The 23,640-nt window shown below is 48.8% G+C and overlaps 1 protein-coding gene across 1 annotated transcript in view; it reads left to right on the top strand.

Moving 5' to 3' along the window:
* Positions 1-23,640, top strand: part of LOC129699130 (5'-AMP-activated protein kinase subunit gamma-1-like) — a 46,884-nt gene that overhangs the window by 3,292 nt on the left and 19,952 nt on the right. Inside the window, exons 2-7 of the mRNA XM_055638801.1 lie at positions 1,105-1,156; positions 6,975-7,081; positions 9,934-10,015; positions 13,889-13,947; positions 18,593-18,638; positions 21,500-21,554. Of these exons, the coding sequence (XP_055494776.1) occupies positions 1,105-1,156; positions 6,975-7,081; positions 9,934-10,015; positions 13,889-13,947; positions 18,593-18,638; positions 21,500-21,554 (401 nt within the window). The remainder of the gene's footprint in view (positions 1-1,104; positions 1,157-6,974; positions 7,082-9,933; positions 10,016-13,888; positions 13,948-18,592; positions 18,639-21,499; positions 21,555-23,640) is intronic.

Here is a 23,640-nt window from a genome sequence, read left to right as displayed (position 1 = left end):
TACACCAGTCATTGAAGGTAGGCATGCAGTTGCAGCAGGCAGTAAAGAAAGCGAATGGTATGTTGGCTTTCATAGCAAGAGGATTTGAGTATAGGAGCAGGGAGGTTCTACTGCAGTTGTACAGGGTCTTGGTGAGACCACACCTGGAGTATTGCGTGCAGTTTTGGTCTCCAAATCTGAGGAAGGACATTATTGCCATAGAGGGAGTGCAGAGAAGGTTCACCAGACTGATTCCTGGGATGTCAGGACTGTCTTATGAAGAAAGACTGGATAGACTTGGTTTATACTCTCTAGAATTTAGGAGATTAAGAGGGGATCTTATAGAAACTTACAAAATTCTTAAGGGGTTGGACAGGCTAGATGCAGGAAGATTGTTCCCGATGTTGGGGAAGTCCAGGACAAGGGGTCACAGCTTAAGGATAAGGGGGAAATCCTTTAAAACCGAGATGAGGAGAACTTTTTTCACACAGAGACGGCTAAGGGGATCAGAGGGTATGGAGAGAAGGCAGGTACGGGATACTGAGTAGGATGATCAGCCATGATCATATTGAATGGCGGTGCAGGCTCGAAGGGCCGAATGGCCTACTCCTGCACCTAATTTCTATGTTTCTATGTTTCTATGTTTCGGGTCTGAAGAAGGGTTTCGGCCCGAAACGTTGCCTATTTCCTTCGCTCCATAGATGCTGCTGCACCCGCTGAGTTTCTCCAGCTTTTTTGTGTACCTTAAGAATAAGGGGTTGGCCATTTAGAACGGAGACGTGGAAACACTTTTTCACACAGAGAGTGTGAATCTGTGGAATTCTCTGCCTCAGAGGGCGGTGGAGGCCGGTTCTGTGGATGCTTTCAAGAGAGAGCTAGATAGGGCTCTTAAAGATAGCGGAGTCAGGGGATATGGGGAGAAGGCAGGAACGGGGTACTGATTGGGGATGATCAGCCATGATCACATTGAATGGCAGTGCTGGCTCGAAGGGCCGAATGGCCTACTCCTGCACCTAATGTCTATTGTCTACTGTGAAACCTGTGCATCTGTGGAGTTGCACACTGGTTGGTGCATTCCTTTGGTTCAACAGTTCGATACTAACGCCAGCCATCACTGTTCTTCAGTTTGCAGACCAGAAGAGCGGCCCATTTGAGAACACTCTGCCTGACAATGTTGGTGAGTACCTCAGTGAACTCTACGGCAAGGATAGGCACAAAATGCTGGAGTTACTCAGCGGGCCAGGCAGCAGCTGTGGAGAAAAAGGGATAGGAACAGGTGACGATTCGGGGTCGAGGTTGTGTGGTCTGAAGAAGGGTCTCGACCCAAAACGTCACCTATTCCTTTTCTCCACTGATGCTGCCTGGCCTGCTGCGTTGCTCCGACATTTGGTGTCTATCTTCAGTGCCTCTGTCCCACTTAGGAAACCTGAATGGAAACCTCAGGAGACTTTGCGCCCCACCCAAGGTTTCCGTGCGGTTCCCCGAGAGGTTTTCGTCAGTCTCCCTACCTGCTTCCACTACCTGCAACCTCCGGCAACCACCTGCAACCTCCGGGGAACCGCACGGAAACCTTGGGTGGGGCGCAAAGTCTCCAGAGGTTTCCGTTCAGGTTTCCTAAGTGGGACTGGGGCATATAAGCCAGCATCCACAGTTCCTTCCAACACACCATGGTAAGATATTCATCCTTTCATTGGCCACTAAGGCTCTTAAAGATAGTGGAGTCGGGGGATATGGGGAGATGGCAGGAACGGGGCACTGATTGGGGATGATCACATTGAATGGTGGTGCTGGCTCGAAGGGCCGAATGGCCTTCTCCTGCACCTATTGTCTATGGCAGTGATGATAAGAGTAGTAACTCGGAACTGCAGGTGCTAGTTTACTAAAAAAAAACACAAAATGCTGGAGTAATTTGGATAGATAGATAGGTATATGGACTGGAAAGGAATGGAGGGTTATGGTCTGAGTGCAGGTGGATGGGACTAGGGGAAAATAAGTGTTCGGCACGGACTAGAAGGGCTGAGATGGCCTGTTTTCCGTGCTGTAATTTTTATATGGTTGTATGGTAATTCAGCGTGTCAGGCAAATGCTGCCTGACCCACTGAGTTAATCCAGCATTTTGTGTCTTTCTTAAAGTCGGCAAGTCATGTTCGAGATTCGAGATTCAAGTGAGTTTATTGTCATGTGTCCCTGAAAGGACAATGAAATTCTTGCTTTGCTTCAGCACAACAGAACATAGTAGGCATTGACTACAAAAACATAGAAACATAGAAAATTAGGTGCAGGAGTAGGCCATTCGGCCCTTCAAGCCTGCACCGCCATTCAATATGATCATGGCTGATCATACCAACTCAGTATCCCGTACCTGCCTTCTCTCCATACCCCCTGATCCCCTTAGCCACAAGGGCCACATCTAACTCCCTCTTAAATATAGCCAATGAACTGGCCTCAACTACCCTCTGTGGCAGAGAGTTCCAGAGATTCACCACTCTCTGTGTGAAAAAAGTTCTTCTCATCTCGGTTTTAAAGGATTTTCCCCCTTTTATCCTTAGCTGTGACCCCTTGTCCTGGACTTCCCCAACATCGGGAACAATCTTCCTGCATCTAGCCTGTCCAACCCCTTAAGAATTTTGTAAGTTTCTATAAGATCCCCTCTCAATCTCCTAAATTCTAGAGAGTATAAACCAGGTCTATCTAGTCTTTCTTCATAAGACTGTCCTGACATCCCAGGAATCAGTCTGGTGAACCTCCTCTGCATTCCCTCTATGGCAATAATGTCCTTCCTCAGATTTGGAGACCAAAACTGTACGCAATACTTCCAGGTGTGGTCTCACCAAGACCCTGTACAACTGCAGTATAAACCTCCCTGCTCCTATACTCAAATCCTTTTGCAATGAAAGCTAACATACCATTCGCTTTCTTTTACTGCCTGCTGCACCTGCATGCCTACCTTCAATGACTGGTGTACCATGACACCCAGGTCTCGCTGCATCTCCCCCTTTCCCAATCGGCCACCATTTAGATAATAGTCCTGCTTTCCCGTTTTTTTGCCACCAAAATGCCACCCTCACATTTATCCACATTATACTGCATCTGCCAAACATTTGCCCACTCACCCAGCCTATACAAGTCACCTTGCAGTCTCCTAGCATCCTCCTCACAGCTAACACTGCCCCCCAGCTTAGTGTCATCATCCGCAAACTTGGAGATATTGCCTTCAATTCCCCTCATCCAGATCATTATATATAATTGTAAATAGCTGGGGTCCCAGCACTGAGCCTTGCGGTACCCCACTAGTCACTGCCTGCCATTGTGAAAAGGACCCGTTTACTCCTACTCTTTGCTTCCTGTTTGCCCAGTCAGTCTCCAGTTCTCTATCCACATCAATACTGAACCCCCAATGCCGTGTGCTTTAAGTTTGTATACTAATCTCTTATGTGGGACCTTGTCAAAAGCCTTCTGGAAGTCCAGATACACCACATCCACTGGTTCTCCCCTATCCACTCTACTAGTTACATCCTCGAAAAATTCTATAAGATTCGTCAGACATGATTTACCTTTCATAAATCCATGCTGACTTTGTCCAATGATTTCACCACTTTCCAAATGTGCTGCTATCCCATCTTTAATAACTGACTCTAGCAGTTTCCCCACTACCGATGTTAGACTAACTGGTCTGTAACTCCCCGTTTTCTCTCTCCCTCCCTTCTTAAAAGTGGGGTTACGTTTGCTACCCGCCAATCCTCAGGAACTACTCCAGAATCTAAAGAGTTTTGAAAGATTATTACTAATGCATCCACTATTTCTGGAGCTACTTCCCTGCCAGTTTTCTTTCATAATCTATTTTTCCTTTCCTAATTAAGCCCTTTGTCCTCCTCTGCTGGTCTCTGAATTTCTCCCAGTCCTCCGGTATGCTGCTTTGTCTGGCTAATTTGTACGCATCATCCTTCGCTTTGATACTATCCCTGATTTCCCTTGTTATCCACGGATGTACTACCTTCCCTGATTTATTCTTTTGCCAAACTGGGATGAACAATTTTTGTAGTTCATCCATGCAGTCTTTAAATGTCTTCCATTGCATATCCACCGTCAACCCTTTTAGAATTAATTGCCAGTCAATCTTGGCCAATTCACGTCTCACACCCTCAAAGTTAACTTTCTTTAAGTTCAGAACCATTGTTTCTGAATTAACAATGTCACTCTCCATCCTAATGAAGAACTCAACCATACTATGGCCACTCTTGCCCAAGGGGGCACGTACAACAAGACTGCTAACTAACCCTTCCTCATTACTCAATACCCAGTCTAAAATAGCCTGCTCTCTCGTTGGTTCCTCTACATGTTGATTTAGATAACTATCCCGCATACATTCCAAGAAATCCTCTTCCTCAGCACCCCTGCCAATTTGATTCACCCAATCTATATGTAGATTGAAGTCACCCATTATAACTGTTTTGCCTTTGTCGCACGCATTTCTAATTTCCTGTTTGATACCATCTCCAACTTCACTACTACTGTTAGGTGGCCTGTACACAACACCCACCAGCGTTTTCTGCCCCTTAGTGTTTTGCAGCTCTACCCATACCGATTCCACATCCTCCAAACTAATGTCCTTCCTTTCCATTGCGTTAATCTCCTCTCTAATCAGTAACGCTACCCCACCTCCTTTTCCTTTCTCTCTATCCCTCCTGAATATTGAATATCCCTGGATGTTCAGCTCCCAGCCTTGGTCACCCTGGAGCCATGTCTCCGTGATCCCAACTATATCATAGTCATGTGTGTATTTACGTATTTAATGGTATATGGACACACTGAACAGAACAGATCAGTGTGTCCATATACCATTATATAAATATATACACACATGAATAAATAAACTGATCAAGTGCTAATAACAGATAATGGGTTATTAATGTTCAGAGTTTTGTCCGAGCCAAGTTTAATAGCCTGATGGCTGTGGGGAAGTAGCTATTCCTGAACCTGATTGTTGCAGTCTTCAGGCTCCTGTACCTTCTACCTGAAGGTAGCAGGGAGATGAGTGTGTGGCCAGGATGGTGTGGGTCCTTGATGATACTGCCAGCCTTTTTGAGGCAGCGACTGTGATAGATCCCCTCGATGGAAGGGAGGTCAGAGCCGATGATGGACTGGGCAGTGTTTACTACTTTTTGTAGTCTTTTCCTCTCCAGGGCGCTCAAGTTGCCGAACCAAGCCACGATGCAACCGGTCAGCATGCTCTCTACTGTGCACCTGTAGAAGTTAGAGAGAGTCCTCCTTGACAAACCGACTCTCCGTAATCTTCTCAGGAAGTAGAGGCGCTGATGAGCTTTCTTGATAATTGCATTAGTGTCCATATACCATTGTATAGATATACACACGCACACACACACATGCATATATATATATATATATATATATATATACACACACACATATATATATACACACACATACATATATATACACACCAACACATATATATATATATATACACACATATATATATAAACACACACACACACACACATCAATAAATAAATAAATAAATTATTCTGTTTTATAAGTTTTATTCCGTTTTATAAAAATGTTGTTTCGGCTGCATTTGGAGTATTGAGTGCAATTCTGGTCACCCCATTACAGAAAGGCAACTGAACCATCCTACCACAACCAGAGAGCAGTCCTGAATGACTACTGCCCCTTTGGTCAGCCTTGGACCATCCTTGATCAGACTTTGCTGGCTTTACCTTGCACTAAATGTTATTCCCTTATCATGGATCTGTACACTGTAAATGCATCGATTGTCATCATGTATAAACCATATAACAATGACAGCACGGAAACAGGCCATCTCGGCCCTTCTGGTCCGTGCCGAACACTTACTCTCACCTAGTCCCATCTACCTGCACTCAGACCATAACCCTCCATTCCTTTCCCGTCCATATCCCTATCCAATTTATTTTTAAATGATAAAATCAAACCTGCCTCCACCACTTCCACTGGAAGCTCATTCCACACAGCTACCACTCTCCGAGTAAAGAAGTTCCCCCTAAACTTCTGTCCCTTCATTCTCAAATCATGTCCTCTTGTTTGAATTTTCCCTACTCTCAATGGGAAAAGCTTATCCACGTCAACTCTGTCTATCCCTCTCATCATTTTAAAGACCTCTATCAAGTCCCCCCTTAACCTTCTGCGCTCCAAAGAATAAAGACCTAACTTGTTCAACCTTTATTGTCCCTTAATTCTCAAATCAACTTTTGTCCCTTCCGCTGTCTTTCCGCTGACTGGTTAGCACGCAACAAAAGCTTCTCACTGCACCTCAATAGACGATGGGTGTAGGCCATTCGGCCCTTCAAGCCAGCACCGCCATTCAATGTGATTATGGCTAATCATCCCCAATCAGTACCCTGTTCCTGCCTTCTCCCCATATCCCCTGACTCCGCAATTTTTAAGAGCCCTATCCAGCTCTCTCTTGAAAGCACCCAGAGAACCGGCCTCCACCGCCCTCTGAGGCAGAGAATTCCACACACTCACAACTCTCTGTGAGATAATGTGTTTCCTCGTCTCCGTTCTAAATGGCTTACCCCTTATTCTTAAACTGTGTGTGGCCCCTGGTTCTGGACTCCCCCAACATCGGGACCATGTTTCCTGCCTCTAGCGTGTCCGAGCCCTTAACACCTGCACCTATTTTCTATGTTTCTATGTTTCTAATCAACAAAACTGTCCAACACACACACACACACACACTAGGGACAAATTACATTTATACTGAAGGCATTTAACCTACAAACCTGCAGGTGTTTGGAGTGTGGGAGGAAACCGGAGCACCCGGAGAAAACCCACTCGGGTCATGGGGAGAACGTGCAAACTCTGCACAGACGGCGCCCGTGGTCAGGATCGAACCGGGGTCTCTGGCGCTGCGAGGCAGTAGCGCTACCCGCTGCGTCACCGTGCTGTGTGCCGTTGGACGCTGGGCGACCTGACTGCGTTTCTCTTCCCCACAGGGTTAGAGCCAGACGCTGACATCTACATGGACTTCATGAAAACGCATCAGTGTTACGATGCCATCCCGACCAGCTCAAAGCTTGTGGTGTTCGACACGACCTTACAGGTGAGAGAGAGAGAGAGAGAGAGAGAGGGAGATGGAGAGAGAGAGGGAGAGGGAGAGAGAGAGGGAGAGAGACAGAGAGAGAGAGAGAGAAGGAGAAACATAGAAACATAGAAATTAGGTGCAGGAGTAGGCCATTCGGCCCTTCGAGCCTGCACCGCCATTTAATATGATCATGGCTGATCATCCAACTCAGTATCCCGTACCTGCCTTCTCTCCATACCCTCTGATCCCCTTGGCCACAAGGGCCACATCTAACTCCCTCTTAAATATAGCCAATGAACTGGCCTCAACTACCCTCTGTGGCAGAGAGTTCCAAAGATTCACCACTCTCTGTGTGAAAAAAGTTCTCCTCATCTCGGTTTTAAAGGATTTCCCCCTTATCCTTAAGCTGTGACCCCTTGTCCTGGACTTCCCCAACATCGGGAACAATCTTCCTGCATCTAGCCTGTCCAACCCCTTAAGAATGTTGTAAGTTTCTATAAGATCCCCTCTCAATCTCCTAAATTCTATCCAAGTCACCTTGCAGTCTCCTAGCATCCTCCTCACACCTAACACTGCCCCCCAGCTTAGTGTCATCCGCAAACTTGGAGAGAGGGTAGACAAAAATGTTGGAGAAACTCAGCGGGTGAGGCAACATCTACGGAGCGAAGGAAGAGGCGACGTTTCTTGTTGAGAACCTTACTCATGCCCCTGTCCCACTTAGGAAACCTGAACGGAAACCTCTGGAGACTTTGCGCCCCACCCAAGGTTTCCGTGCGGTTCCCGGAGGTTGCAGGAGGTTGCAGGTAGTGGAAGCAGGTAGGGAGACTGACAAAAACCTCCAGGAACCGCACGAAAACCTTGGGTGGGGCATAAAGTCTCCAGAGGTTTCCGTTCAGGTTTCCTAAGTGGGACAGGGGGCTTCAGACCCTTCTTGAGAGAGAGAGAGAGAGAGAGGGATGGGGCAGAGAGCGTTAGACTGGGGCAGTCGCAACAAACGGGGCAAGTCAGGCACGGTGGCGCAAGCGGGTAGAGTGCAGCCTCACGGCGCCGGAGACCCGGGTTCGATCCTGACCTCAGGCGCCGTCTGTGCAGAGTTTGCACGTTCTCCCCATGTGTTTCTCCGGGTGCTCCGGTTTCCTCCCACACTCCAAATATGTGCAGGTTTGTAGGTTAAATGGCATCAGTATAAATGTAAATTGTCCCTAGTGTGTGTGTGTTGGACTGTTTTGTTCATTAGAAACATAGAAACATAGAAAATAGATGCAGGAGTAGGCCATTCGGCCCTTCGAGCCAGCACCGCCATTCAATATGATCATGGCTGATCATCCAACTCAGTATCCCGTACCTGCCTTCTCTCCATACCCCCTGATCCCTTTAGCCACAAGGGCCACATCTAACTCCCTCTTAAATATAGCCAATGAACTGTGTGGCCTCAACTACCTTCTTTGGCAGACAATTCCACAGATTCAACCACTCTCTGTGTGAAAAATTGCTTTCTCATCTCGGTGCTGAAATATTTCCCCCTTATCCTTAAACTGTGACCCCTTGTTCTGGACTTCCCCAACAGCGAGACCAATCATCCGGCATCTAGCCTTTCCAACCCCTTAAGACTGGTGTTAGTTTCTATAAGATCCCCCCCTCAGTCTTCTAAATTCTAGCGAGTACAAGCCGAGTCTATCCAGTCTTTCTTCATATGAAAGTCCTGACATCCCAGGAATTCGACTCATAAAGATAGAGCTTGAAGGCTGTGGGGAAGTAGCTGTTCCTGAACCTGGATGGTGCAGTTTTCAGGCTCCTGTACCTTCTTCCCAATGGCAGGTGTGAAATGAGAGCGTCGCCAGGGTGGTGTGGGTCTGTGGTGAACGATGCTGGCTGCCTTTAAGAGGCAGCGACTCATGTGAACCACTTTTTCTCACAGAGAATGGAAACACTTTTTCACACAAAGAGTTGTGAGTCTGTGGAATTCTCTGCCTCAGAGGGCGGTGGAGGCCGGTTCTCTGGATACCTTCAAGAGAGAGCTAGATAGGGCTCTTAAAGATAGCGGAGTCAGGGGATCTTATAGAAACTATCGTTTCTATAAAATTCTTAAGGGGTTGGACAACCTAGATGCAGGAAGATTGTTCCCGATGTTGGGGAAGTCCAGAGCAAGGGGTCACACAGTTTAAGGATAAGGGGGAAATCCTTTAGGACCGAGATGAGAAAATCATTTTTCACACACAGAGAGTGATGAATCTGTTGAATTCTCTGCCACAGAAAGTAGTTGAGGCCAGTTCATTGGCTATATTTAAGAGGGAGTTAGATGTGGCCCTTGTGGCTAACAGGATCAGGGGGTATGGAGAGAAGGCAGGTACGGGATACTGAGTTGGATGATCAGCCATGATCATATTGAATGGCGGCGCAGGCTCGAAGGACCGAATGGCCTACTCCTGCACCTATTTTTCTATGTTTCTTTTGTTTGTAGACAAGCGGAATCATTGTAGGAAGGAACTGCAGATGCTGCCCTTATACAGAAGGTAACACAAATCACTAGGGGTAACTGGCGGGACAGGCAGCATACTGAAGATAAGGAATGGGTGACGTTTCAGACCCGATGGCCCTCTCCTGAATGGCGGTCTATGTTTCTATGAAGGGCCGAATGCCTTCTCCCCATATCATAGAAACATTTCTAGAAAATAGGTTGATTGGGGATGATCAGCCATGATCACATTGAATGGCAGTGCTGGCTCGAAGGGCCGAATGGCCTACTCCTGCGCCTATTGTCTATTGTCTGTAGATGCCTTGGGTGGTAGGGGAGGTCAGAGCCCGCGATGGGCCGGGCAGGGTTGACAAGCTCTTGTGAGGCTGGCGTTGATGGTGTGGTCTGTACGCAGGTAAAGAAGGCCTTCCTGGCGATGGTGGCTAATGGTGTGCGGGCTGCCCCTCTCTGGAACAGCAAGGAGCAGTGCTTTGTGGGTGAGTCCTGACTCCCAGTGCACGAGTTCGCAGGTTCCGGAGGCAGAATCAGGCCATTCGGCCCATCAGGACCACTTCCGCCATTCAATCTATCTCTCTCTCCCAACCCCATTGTGCTGAACACATGGCCGGGTGTGCAGGGACGTGTTAGTGCACCAGCCCGTGTGATGGGTGAGTGTGCGCCACTCAAGTGTGTCACTCCATCTTGCACTTTGACGATTCATTTTGGCCCAGATTAATTGGGCGTGGGAGAAACATAGAAACATAGACAATAGGTGCAGGAGTAGGCCATTCGGCCCTTCGAGCCTGCACCGCCATTCAATATGATTATGGCCGATCATCCAACTCAGTATCCCGTACCTGCCTTCTCTCCATACCCCCTGATCCCCTTAGCCACAAGGGCCACATCTAACTCCCTCTTAAATATCGCCAATGAACTGTGGCCTCAACTACCCTCTGTGGCAGAGAGTTCCAGAGATTCACCCCTCTCTGTGTGAAAAAAGTTCTTCTCATCTCGGTTTTAAAGGATTTCCCCCTTATCCTTAAGCTGTGACCCCTTGTCCTGGACTTCCCCAACATCGGGAACAATCTTCCTGCATCTAGCCTGTCCACCCCTTAAGAATTTTGTAAGTTTCTATAAGATCCCCTCTCAATCTCCTAAATTCTAGAGAGTATAAACCAAGTCTATCCAGTCTTTCTTCTAAGACAGTCCTGATAATCCCAGGAATCAGTCCTGGTGAACCGTCTCTGCACTCCCTCTATGGCAATAATCCTCAGACCAAAACTGTATACGCATTACTCCTAGGGTGGTCTCACCAAGACCCTGAACTGCGTAGAACCTCTGCTCCTATACTCAAATCCTTTTGCAATGAAAGCTAACATACTCATGTCCTTCCTCAGACCTTTGGAGACCATGACCCTCCCCTCCCATTCTCTCTCGACACCTCCCCCCTCTGCCTCCCTCCTCTCCCATGGTCTGGTCTCCTTCCTCCTCTCCTCCTCTCTCTTCTCCCCTTCTCCCTCTCTCCACATCCCTCTACTTGCCTCCCTCCCCTCTCCCTCCTCCTCTTTCTTCCCCTTCCTCCCTTCCTCCCCCTCTCCTCCTCTCCTACTCAAATCCTCCTCCCTCCTCCCTCTCTCTAATCTCTGCCCTCTTCTCCTCCTCCTCATTCCTCTCCACGCACTCCTCCTCCCTCTCTTCCTCTCTCCTCCCCCCCTCCCTTTCCATCCTCCCTCCTTCGCTCCCTCTCTTTCAGGGACGTGTTACTCTATCTCCCTCCTCTCGCTCCCCTCTCCTTCCCTCATCTATCCTCCCTCTGCCCTCCACTGCACTTCCCTCAATCTACTCCCCCTCTCATCCCTCCCTCGCTCATCTCCTCTCCCCCCTCCTCCCCTCTCATATCCCCTTCCCGATTCCCTCCTCCTCTATCTTCGATAGACCCTGACCTTCTCTCCGGGGCCCTCCTCCTTCCATCTCCACTCTCCTCTCCTTCCCCTTCTCTCCCCCTATTCTCTCCGCTTAATAATTCCCATCCTACCCTCAGATCTATCCTCCGCCTCCCCCTCCCTCCTATCTAATACCCCTTCCCCTGTGCTGGTCTCCTGCCTTATCCATTCCCACCCTTCCTCCTTTTCTCCTCCCCTCCGCTCATCTTCGTGGTGGGGGTTCTCCATAGGTGCCCCTACACTCCATGATTTTCCCTTCCCTCCCTCCCAAATCTGATTTCCAAGACGTCCACTACCTCCTGACCAGCCCCTCCCCCCTCTCCTCTTTTGTATCCCATCCTGCCCCAATCTCATGAACAGATTCTCCTCCTTCCATCCGCGTGCCTCACTCCTCGCCCTTCTGCCTTTAATTCCTCTCGGCCACTTTCCCCACGGCACCACATTCCCCCTCCCATCCCCATGGGCGGGTGAGAGGCAGGTCAAGTACATGTTAGTGCACCATCCCCAGTTATGGTGATGTGATGGGCGGCTCCTATCAAGGTGTCACTCCATCTTGCACTTTAAACGATTCATTTTGGCCCAGAATTATTGGTAGCCCCCAACACATGGGGCTGAGAGAAAACATAGAAAACCACTGCCATTATATTTTCTATCCATGTCAACACCCTACCCCCCAATACCCTGTGCTCTAATTTTAGTCACCAGTCTCCCGTGCGGGACCTTATCAAAGGCTTTCTGAAAGTCTAGATACACTACATCCACTGGCTCCCCTTCATCCATTTTACTTGTCACATCCTCAAAACATTCCAGACGATTAGTCAAGCATGATTTCCCTTTCATAAATCCATGTTGACTTGAACTAATCCTTTTACTGCTATCCAAATGCCCCATTATTACCTCTTTAATAATTGACTCCAGCATCTTTCCCACCACCGAAGTCATGCTAACTGGTCTGTAATTCCCCCGTATTTCTCTCTCGCTCCTTTCTTGAAAAGTGGGATAACATTAGCTATCCTCCAATCTACAGGAACTGATCCTGAATCTATTGAACATTGGAAAATGATCACCAATGCGTCCACTATTTCTAGAGCCACCTCCCTGAGGACCCCAGGATGCAGACCATCAGGCCCAGGGGATTTATCATCCTTCAGTCCCATTAGCCTACCCAATACTATTTCACGCCTAATGAACATTTCTTTCAGTTCCTCTACCCCCTTAGATCCTCTGTCCTCCAGTACATCCGGGAGATTGTTTGTGTCTTCCTTAGTGAAGACAGATCCGAAATACCTGTTCAACTTGTCTGCCATTTCCTTGTTGCCCATAATAATTTCACTCGTGTCTGCCTTCAAGGGACCCACATTTGACTTTGCTACTCTTTTTCCCTTAACATATCTAAAGAAGCTTTTACTGTCCTTCTTTATATTCTTGGCCAGCTTCCCTTCGTACTTCATCTTTTTTCAGCCCGTATTGCCCGTTTTGTTTCCTTCTGTTGTCCTATGAATAATGCTAGTGTGTACAAGCAACACAGGTCAGCAAGGATTCGATGGGCCGAAGGGGCTGTTTCCATGCTGTATCTCTAAGCTAAATTAAACTACACTAAACTCTCACCTTCTCTCCCCCACTCCCCACTTTCTCCTCCTCTCTCTCTCTCTCTCTCCTCTTCCTCCTCCTCCCCTCTCTCTCCCCCCTCTCCCCCTCTCCCCTCCTCCCCTCTCCTCTCTCTCTCTCTCCTCCCTCTCTCGTCCCCCTCTCCCCCTCCCCTCCTCCCCCTCTCCCCCTCTCTCCCCCTCCCCCCTCTCCCCCCCCCCTCTCCCCCTCTCTCCCCCCATCGCTCCCATCTCCCATCTCCCCTCCCCTCCTCTCCTCTCTCCCTCTCTCCCTCTCTCCTTCTCTCCCCCCGCTCCCCCTCTCCCCCTCTCCTCCCCGCCTCTGCTCCCTCTCCTCTCCCCATCACCCCTCACCTCTCTCCTCTCCCCCTCTCTCCCCTCTCTCTCCCCCCTCTCTCCCTCTCAAACCCCTCTCCCTCCCCCTCTCTCTCTCTCTTTCCCCATCTTTCTTTCCTCCTCCCTCTCTCCCTCTCCCCTCTCTCCTCCTCTCCCCCTCTCTCCCCCCTCATCTCCCCCCCTCTCTCCCCCCCTCTCCTTCTCCTCCTCCCCCCCTCTCCTCCCCCTCTCTCCCCCTCTCTCCCACCATCTACCATCTCCCATCTCCCCCTCTCCTCCTCTATATCCCCCTCTATCCCCCCTCTATCCCTCCTCTCCCCCCTCTCTCCTCCTCCTCTCCCCCTCTCTCTCCCTCTCTCTCCCCTCTCTCCTCCCCCTCTCCCCCCCACTCCTCCCCATCTCTCCCATTCCCTCTCCCCACTCCTCTCAGTGATGTTGGCCTAAGGGCCGTCTCAGTAACTGCTCCCTTCTCTCTGCTCCACAGGCATGTTGACCATCACTGACTTCATCAACATCCTGCACAAGTACTACACATCTCCGATGGTAAGAATGATGGGCCCGCACATCCTGCTTGGTCAAGCCCAGCTCAATCTGCCTGTGATCAGAGCATTGAGTATAGAAGTTGGGATGTAATGTTAAAATTGTACAAGGCATTGGTGAGGCCAATTCTGGAGTATGGTGTACAATTCTGGTCGCCTAATTATAGGAAAGATGTCAACAAAATAGAGAGAGTACGGAGGAGATTTACTAGAATGTTGCCTGGGTTTCAGCACCTAAGTTACAGAGAAAGATAGGTCTTTATTCTTTGGAGCGCAGAAGGTTAAGGGGGGGACTTGATAGAGCTCTTTAAAATGATGAGAGGGATAGACAGAGTTGACGTGGATAAGCTTTTCCCATTGAGAATAGCGAAGATTCAAACAAGAGGACATGATTTGAGAATTAAGGGACAAATGTTTAGGGGTAACATGAGGGGGAACTTCTTTACTCAGAGAGGGGTAGCGGTGTGGAATGAGCTTCCAGTGGAAGTGGTGGAGGCAGGTTCGATTTTATCATTTAATAATAAATTGGATAGGCATATGGAAAAGGAATGGAGGGTTATGGTCTGAGTGCAGGTAGATGGGACTAGGTGAGAGTAAGTGTTCGGCACGGACTAGAAGGGCCGAGATGGCCTGTTTCCGTGCTGTCATTGTTATATGGTTATATGGTCTGGGTCCTCGGGGCTCTGTAAACACTTGAGATACAGTGTGGAAACTGGGTCCACGCTGACTCGATTAGTACGGATGTCAGGCGGTTATGGGGAGAAGGCAGGAGAATGGGGTTAGCAAAGGTAGATTGATCAGCCATCAGAGATAGGTCTCCAAATCTGAGGAAAGACATTCTTGCCATAGAGGGAGTACAGAGAAGGTTCACCAGACTGATTCCTGGGATGTCAGTACTTTCATATGAAGAAAGACTGGATAGACTCGGCTTGTACTCGCTAGAACTTAGAAGATTGAGGGGGGATCTTATAGAAACTTACAAAATTCTTACAGAAACATAGACAATAGGTGCAGGAGTAGAGGCCATTCGGCCCTTCGAGCCTGCACCATTCGCCATTCAAAATGATCATGGCTGATCATCCAACTCAGTATCCTGTACCTGCCTTCTCTCCAAACCCCCTGATCCCTTTAGTCACAAGGGCCACATCTAACTCCCTCTTAAATGTAGCCAATGAACTGGCCTCAACTACCCTCTTGTGGCAGAGAGTTCCAGAGATTCACCACTCTCTGAATCTAGGTGGCAGAGAACTCCGGGCCAAGCACCTGTGGAGGTTGTCGATTTTATTGTGCTTGAAACCCCCGTATTGACCGTAAGTACGGGTGCTTGTAGGTGCAGTTAGGCCATTCGGCTTCGGCCTACCGCCATTCAATATGATCATGCTGATCAACTCGTATCCTGTACCTGCCTTCTCTCCATACCCCCTGATCCCTTTAGCCACAAGGGCCACATCTAACTCCCTCTTAAATATAGCCAATGTGTGGCCTCAACTACCTTCTGTGAGACCCCTGCACCTATTGTGTATTGTCTATTGACGTACGGGTTTGTAGGTTAATTGGCTTCAGTAACAATTGCAAATCGCACCTCACGTGTGTGTGTGTGTGTGTGGGATAGTGCTGGTGTACGGTGCGATCGCTGGTGGGCCGAATGGCCTGTTTCCACGCTGTATCTCTAGAGTAAACATAGAAACATAGAAATTAGGTGCAGGAGTAGGCCATTTGGCCCTTCGAAAGTCTGAAGGCCTCCTGGTGCTTTGAATGACAGCAACAGGCATTGGAATACAACACCAAGCGAGCCTTGCTGACCGAGAGCCAAGTCAGGCCAGGTCAGGTCAGGTCAGGTCAGGCGATGACGTCTTGTTGACTTTCACCACTCGGGCGGGCTGAACGCTATAATTAAGACAACCTAACACCAGCTAAAACAAACCGCATTCATAGGCCATTAAAACTTCCACTGTCATGTCACCAAACTCCAGTTCAAAGTTGCCTTCTACGGCCCAGCGGTAGAGTCGCTGCCTTACAGCGCTTGTAGCGCCCGAGACCCGGGTTCCATCCCGACTACGGGCGCTTGTCTGTACGGAGTTTGTACGTTCTCCCCGTGACCTGCGCGGGATTTTGTCCGAGATCTTCGTTTCCCCTCCCCCACACTCGCGAGATGTACAGGTTTGTAGATTAGTTGGCTTGGTGTAAATGTAGAGCTGTCCCCTGGTGCGTGTAGGAAGACGTTAGTGTGCGGGGATCGCTGGTCGGCGCGGACTCGTTGGGCCGAAGGGCCCTTTTCTGCAGTTGTACAGGGTCTTGGTGAGGCCACACCTGGAGTATTGCGTACAGGAAAAGGGGAGATGCAACGAGACCTGGGTGTCATGGTGCACCAGTCATTAAAAGTAGGCATGCAGGTCCAGCAGGCAGTGAAGAAGGTGAATGGTATGTTAGCATTCATAGCAAAAGGATTTGAGTATAGGAGCAGGGAGGTTCTACTGCAGTTGTACAGGGTCTTGGTGAGGCCACACCTGGAGTATTGCGTACAGTTTTGGTCTCCTAATCTGAGGAAGGACATTGTTGCCATAGAGGGAGTACAGAGAAGGTTCACCAGACTGATTAATTCCTGGGATGGCAGGACTTTCATACGAAGAAAGACTGGATAGACTCGGCTTGTACTCGCTAGAATTTAGAAGATCGAGGGGGGATCTTATAGAAACTTACAAAATTCTTAAGGGGTTGGACAGGCTAGATGCAGGAAGATTGTTCCCGATGTTGGGGAAGTCCAGGACAAGGGGCCACACAGTTTAAGGATAAGGGGGAAATCCTTTAGGACCGAGATGAGAAAAACATTTTTCACACAGAGAGTGGTGAATCTGTGGAATTCTCTGCCACAGAGGTAGTTGAGGCCACAGTTCATTGGCGAGGGAGTTAGATGTGGCCCTTGTGGCTAAAGGGATCAGGGGGTATGGAGAGAAGGCAGGTACGGGATACTGAGTTGGATGATCAGCCATGATCATATTGAATGGCGGTGCAGGCTCGAAGGGCCGAATGGCCTACTCTTGCACCTATTTTCTATGTTTCCATGTATGGAGAGAAGGCAGGTACAGGATACTGAGTTGGATGATCAACCATGATCATATTGAAAGGCGGTGCGGGCTCGAAGGGCCGAATGGCCTACTCCTGCACCTATTGTCTATGTTTCTGTTTTCTACGCTGTATTTTATAAACTAAACAAAACGTTACTTGGACGTAAGTAGTTCTTCTGTAAGATGATTGTTGTGCTCCAAAGAGATTAGACTTTACAGATACAGTGTGGAAACAGGCCCTTCGGCCCTTCGAGTCCGCTCCAACCAGCGATCCCTGCACACTCACACCACCCTACACACACCAGGGACAATTTTACACACACACCGAGCCAATTAACCTACAAACCTGTACGTCCATGGTGTGTGGGAGGAAACCGAAGATCTCTGAGAAAACCCACGGGGAGAACGTGCAAACTCCGTACAGACAGCGCCCGTAGTCGGGATCGAACCCGGGGTCACCGGCGCTGCGCCACCGTGACTGCCCTCATGTTAGTTTAGTTTAGAGATACAGCCTGAAACAGGCCCTTCGGCCCACCCAAACCATGCTGACCAACGACCTCCCCCTACATTCATTCTGTGCCCTGTCGAACCTCAGTCTGAAGAAGGGTCTCGACCCGAAACGTCACCCATCCCATTTCTCCAGAGGCAGCTGCCTGACCCGCTGAGTTACTCAGGCATTAATGTGTCTTAACTCCGTATACTGGCTCCATCCGGCACATTCAGGGGGCGATTCACAGAAGCCATATTAACTTGCACACCTGCACATGTTTGGAATGTACCAGGAAACCGGAGCACCCGGAGAAAAACCCCACGTGGTCACGGGGAGAACGTGCAAACTCCGCACAGACAGCACCGCACGTAGTCAGGGTCGAACCTGAGTCTCTTGCGCTGTGAGGCAGCAACTCTACCGCTGCGCCACCGTGCCACCCCAAAGTGTATTAGAAACATAGAAACATAGACAATAGGTGCAGGAGGAGGCCATTCGGCCCTTCGAGCCAGCACCGCCATTCAATGGCTGATCATCCAACTCAGTATCCTGTACCTGCCTTCTCTCCATACCCCCTGATCCCTTTAGCCACAAGGGCCACATCTAACTCCCTCTTAAATATAGCCAATGAACTGTGGCCTCAACTACCTTCTGTGGCAGAGAATTCCACAGATTCACCACTCTCTGTGTGAAAAATGTTTTTCTCATCACGGTCCTAAAAGATTTCCCCTGTTGCAGGAATTCCCCTCTGGCCTATTCCTGCACCTATTGTTTCTATGGAAGGGAGGTCGGTTTGTGTGATGGTCTGGGCTGCGTCCACAATTCGCTGCAGTTTCTTCTAGTAAAGCCCAGCTAAAGATAGTCCGAGGGTCTGCGATGTAGATGGGATTTCCTGCAGTCACTGTCCTGCTGCAGGGTGGACATTAGCTGACATACCCCCAGCAGTGGATCTCCACGCCGCTCCAGCCCAACGATGGTGACAGAGGCTCGGCTCACTGGCCCCCCTTCATTCCTGCCACTGAGAGTTTGCTGCTGGGAGAGGCTGTTGTTGAAACGCTGGTCGCTGTTGGAATATGAAGTCAGACTTTCTGTTTCAGGTGCAAATCTATCAACTGGAGGAACATAAGATTGAGACTTGGAGAGGTGAGGAGGATCCAACCGGGCTGAAGAGAGTGTGTGTGGGTGTGTGTATTTGTGTATGCGTGCGTGTGTGTATTTGTGTGTGTGTATTTGTGTATGCGTGTGTGTATTTGTGCATGTGTATTTGTGTGTGTGCGTGAGTGTGTGTGCGTGTGTGCGTTTTTGTGTGCGTCCGTGTGTGTGTGCGTGTGCATGCGTGTGTGTTTGTACATGTGTGTGTGTATGTGTGCCTGTGTGTGCGCCTCTGTGTGTGTGCGTGTGTGGATGTGTTTGTGGTTGTGCGTGCGTGTGTGTGCATATGTGTGCATGCGTGTGGATGTGTGTGTGGTTGTGCGTGCGTGTGTGTGCATATACATGCATGTGTGTGTGTTTTTGTGTGTGTATTTGTGTGTGTGTAGGTGCGTGTGGGTGTGCGCGTGTATAAGCGCATGCATGCGGGTGTGTATGTGCGTGCATACGTGTGCATGCGTACATACGTGCAAATCCTGGTCTGTGCATGTGGCTGTATATGTGTGTGTGTGAGTGCGTGTGTGTGCGTGTGTGTGAGCGTGTGCGTGTGTGTGTGTGTGCATACGCACAAATCCTGACCTGAGCACATGGCCGGGTGTGCAAGCACACGTTAGTGCACCAGACCCTGTGATGGGTGAGTGTGCGACAACTCGAGTGTGTCACTCCACCTTGCACTTTTACAATTAATTTTGGCCCTGGTTAACTGGTCCCCAACACATTGGGCGAGAGAGGAGGAGAGAAGAGGAGAGGGTCTCGGTGGAAGGAAAAAGGGGAGCAGGATAAGTGTTAGAAGCAGAATTAGGCCATTCGGCCCATCAAGTCTACTTTGCCCTTCAATCTTGGCCGATCCCCATTCTCCTGCCTTCTCCCCATAACCCCTGACAGCCGTCCTGATCCAGAATCTATCTATCTATCTCTGCCATACCAATACCCATGGTCTTGGCCTTCTACAGATTCACCACCCTCTGACTAGAGAGATTCCCGTATAAGAATGAACTGCAGATGCTGGTTCAAATAGAAGAAGACACAAAATGCTGGAGTAACTCAGCGGGACAGGCAGCATCTCTGGAGAGATGGAATGGGTGAGGTGTTGGGTCGAGACTCGATTCCTCTTTACCTCCTTCCTAAAGGCACGTAGTTTAACTCTGAGTTCATGACCTCTGGTCCTAGACTCTCCCATCCTCTCCACATCCACTCGATCCAAGCCTTTCACTAATTGGTAAGTTTCAAAGAGGTCCCCCCCCCCTCCTTCACCCTTCGAAACTCCAACGAATAGACAATGACAGGTGCAGGAGTAGGCCATTCGGCCCTTCGAGCCAGCACAGCCATTCAATGTGATCATGGCTGATCATCCCCAATCAGTACCCCGTTCCTGTCTTCTCTCCATACCCCCTGGCTCCGCTATCTTTAAGAGCCCTATCTAACTCTCTCTTGAAAGTATCCAGAGAACCGGCCTCCACCGCCCTCGAAGGCAGAGAATTCCACAGACTCACAACTCTCTGTGAGAAAAAGTGTTTCCTCGTCTCCGTTCTAAATGGCTTATTCCTTATTCTTAAACTGTGTGTGGCCCCTGGTTCTGGACTCCAATACAGGCCCCGTGCCGTCTATTTGTTAACCCACTCATTCCTGGGATGGTTCTGGTGAACCTCCTCTGGGCCCGCTCCTGAGCCAACACATCCTTCCTCAGATATTGGGGCCCAAAACAGCTCACAATATTGTGCGCTGGTGGGAGATATGGTGAATGTCCAACGACGGTGGTCTTCTCTCCTCATCTCACCTGGGCGAGCGGCACGCTGGCACAGCGGTGAAGTTGCTGCCTCACAGCACCGGAGACCCCAGTTCCATCCAGCCCACTGGTGCTGTCCCTGCGGAGTTTGCACGTGCACGTTGCCTGTGACCTGCGTGGGTTTTCTCCGGGTGCTCCGGATTCCTCCCACGCTCCAAAGGCGTGCGGGTTTGTTGGCTAAATAGAAACATAGAAAATGGGTGCAGGAGTAGGCCATTCGGCCCTTCGAGCCTGCACCGCCATTCAATATGATCATCCAACTCAGTATCCTGTACCTGCCTTCTCTCCATACCCCCTGATCCCTTTAGCCACAAGGGCCACATCTAACTCCCTCTTAATTTTGAATTTTGTAAGTTTCTATAAGATCCCCCTTCGATCTTCTAAATTCTAGCGTGTACAAGCCGAGTCTATCCAGTCTTTCTTCATATGACAATAGGTGCAGGAGTAGGCCATTCGGCCCTTCGAGCCTGCACCACCATTCGATATGATTATGGCTCATCATCCAAATCATTATCCCATACCTGCCTTTTCTCCATACCCCCTGATCCCTTTAGCAACAAGGGCCACATCTAACTCCCTCTTAAATATAGCAAATGAACTGGCCTCAACTACCTTCTGTGGCAGAGAGTTCCAGAGATTCACCACTCTCTGTGTGAAAAATGTTTTTCTCATCTCGGTCCGAAAGGATTTCCCCCTTATCCTTAAGCTGTGACCCCTTGTCCTGGACTTCCCCAACATCGGGAACAATCTTCCTGCATCTAGCCTGTCCAACCCGTTAAGAATGTTGTAAGTTTCTATAAGATCCCTCCCTCAATCTCCTAAATTCTAGCGATGGCTAGAATGGCCTAAATGGCTTTGGTAAAATTGTAAATTGTCCATGGTGTGCGTAGGATAGTGTTAGCGTGCGGGGGCCGATGGTCGGAGCGGAGTCGGTGGGCCGACTCGGGCCTGCTTTTCGCTGCTTTGTCTCAAAGCTAAAACTAAACCATCACTTTGAGAAGATGTCAAGAAGATTGCTTCTCACCTCTGACAAAACACGTTCATTAAAATGATTTCTTTTTCCCCCTAGAGAGTTATTTACAAGGTTCTTTGAAGAAACTGGTCAGTATCTCTCCGAATGACAGGTAATATGATTATTCTGGTATGATCGGGATTTCAGTTAAGTTTGTTAGACAGGACGATACAGAGGAGGAACAGGCCCTTCAGCCCACAACCTGTGGTGGTAGCCCATAGATCGGTACAAAGCAGGAACTGGCCTTTCAGCCCAAAACTTATAGAAACTTACAAAATTCTTAAGGGGTTGGACAGGCTAGATGAAGGTAGATTGTTCCCGGTGTTGGGGAAGTCCAGAACAAGGGGTCACACAGTTTATGGATAAGGGGGAAATCTTTTAAGACCGAGATGAGAAAATAATTTTTTCACACAGAGAGTGGTGAATCTGTGGAATTCTCTGCAGCAGAAGGTAGTAGTTGAGGCCAGTTCATTGGCTATATTTAAGAGGGAGTTAGATGTGGCCCTTGTGGCTAAAGGGATCAGGGGGTATGGAGAGAAGGCAGGTACAGGATACTGAGTTGGATGATCAGCCATGATCATATTGAATGGCGGTGCAAGCTCGGTGGGTGTACGGAACGAGCTGCCGGACGAGGTAGTTGAGGGTGGGACTATCGCAACGTTTAAGTAACATTTGGGCAGGTACATGGATAGGACAGGTTTAGAGAGATATGTCAAAGACAGGCAGGTGAACCAGGGACCACAGTCCAGAACCAGGGGCCACACAGTCTTAGAATAAAGGGGAGGTCATTTAAGACTGAGGTGAGAAAAAACCTTTTCACCCAGAGAGTTGTGAATTTATGAAATTCCCTGCCGCAGAGGGCAGTGGAGGCTAAGTCACTGGATGGATTTAAGAGAGGGTTAGATAGAGCTCTAGGGGTTAGTGGAGTCAGGGGATAAGGGGAGAAGGCAGGCACGGGTTATTGATTGGGGACGATCAGCCATGATCACAATGAATGGCGGTGCTGGCTGAAAGGACCGAATGGCCTCCTCCTGCACCTATTTTCTATGTTTCTATGTAGGTGGAAATAGTGTAGATGGGACATGTTGGTCGGTGCGGGCAAGTTGGGTCGAAGGGCCTGTTTCCACACTGTATCACTCTGTGACTATAAGGGTAAAGGGAATGACGTTTACTGCAAGATAAAGCCCAGTAGTGTCCGATCAAAGATAGTCCGAGGGTCTCCAATGGGGTAGATGGGAGCTCAGGGCGGCTCTCTAATGGTGGTAGGATGGTTCAGTTGCTTGATAACAGGTGGGAAGAAACTGTCCCTGAATCTGGAGGTGTGCGTTTTCACATTTCTTGCCTGATGGGGGAGGGGAGAAGAGGGAGTGGCTTTTTCCTATATCTGTACACAACCATATAACAATTACAGCACGGAAACAGGCCATCTCGGCCCTTCTAGTTCGTGCCCAACACTTACTCTCACCTAGTCCCATCTACCTGCACTCAGACCATAACCCTCCATTCCTTTCCCATCCATATACCTATCCAATTTATTTTTAAATGATAAAATCGAACCTGCCTCCACCACTTCCACTGGAAGCTCATTCCACACCGCTACCATCCTCTGAGTAAAGAAGTTCCCCCTCATGTTACCCCTAAACTTCTGTCCCTTAATTCTGAAATCATGTCCTCTTGTTTGAATCTTCCCTACTCTCAATGGAAAAAGCTTATCCACGTCAACTCTGTCTATCCCTCTCATCATTTTAAAAACTTCTATCAAGTCCCCCCTTAACCTTCTGCGCTCCAAAGAATAAAGACCTAACTTGTTCAACCTTTCTCTGTAACTTAGTTGCTGAAACCCAGGCAACATTCTAGTAAATCTCCTCTGTACTCTCTCTATTTTGTTGACATCTTTCCTATAATTTGGCGACCAAAATTGTACACCATACTCCAGAATTGGCCTCACCAATGCCTTGTACAATTTTAACATTACATCCTAACTTCTATACTCAATGCTCTGATTTATAAAGGCCAGCACACCAAAAGCTTTCCTTACCACCCTATCTATTCACAATACATGAGATACATCTGCACATTCTTCAAACTATCTTTAATTGAACGCTATTAGAATTTATCCCACACTAGACGTTATTCCCTTTGTCCCGCATCTGTACACTGTGTTGTATCATATATAGTCTTTCTGCTGACTGGATAGC

The sequence above is a fragment of the Leucoraja erinacea genome, chromosome 7, assembly GCF_028641065.1.
Source record: "Leucoraja erinacea ecotype New England chromosome 7, Leri_hhj_1, whole genome shotgun sequence".
Lineage (NCBI taxonomy): Eukaryota > Metazoa > Chordata > Chondrichthyes > Rajiformes > Rajidae > Leucoraja > Leucoraja erinaceus.
The sequence above is the reverse complement of the archived record's forward strand: the minus strand, read 5'-3'. Positions and strand labels throughout refer to the sequence as shown.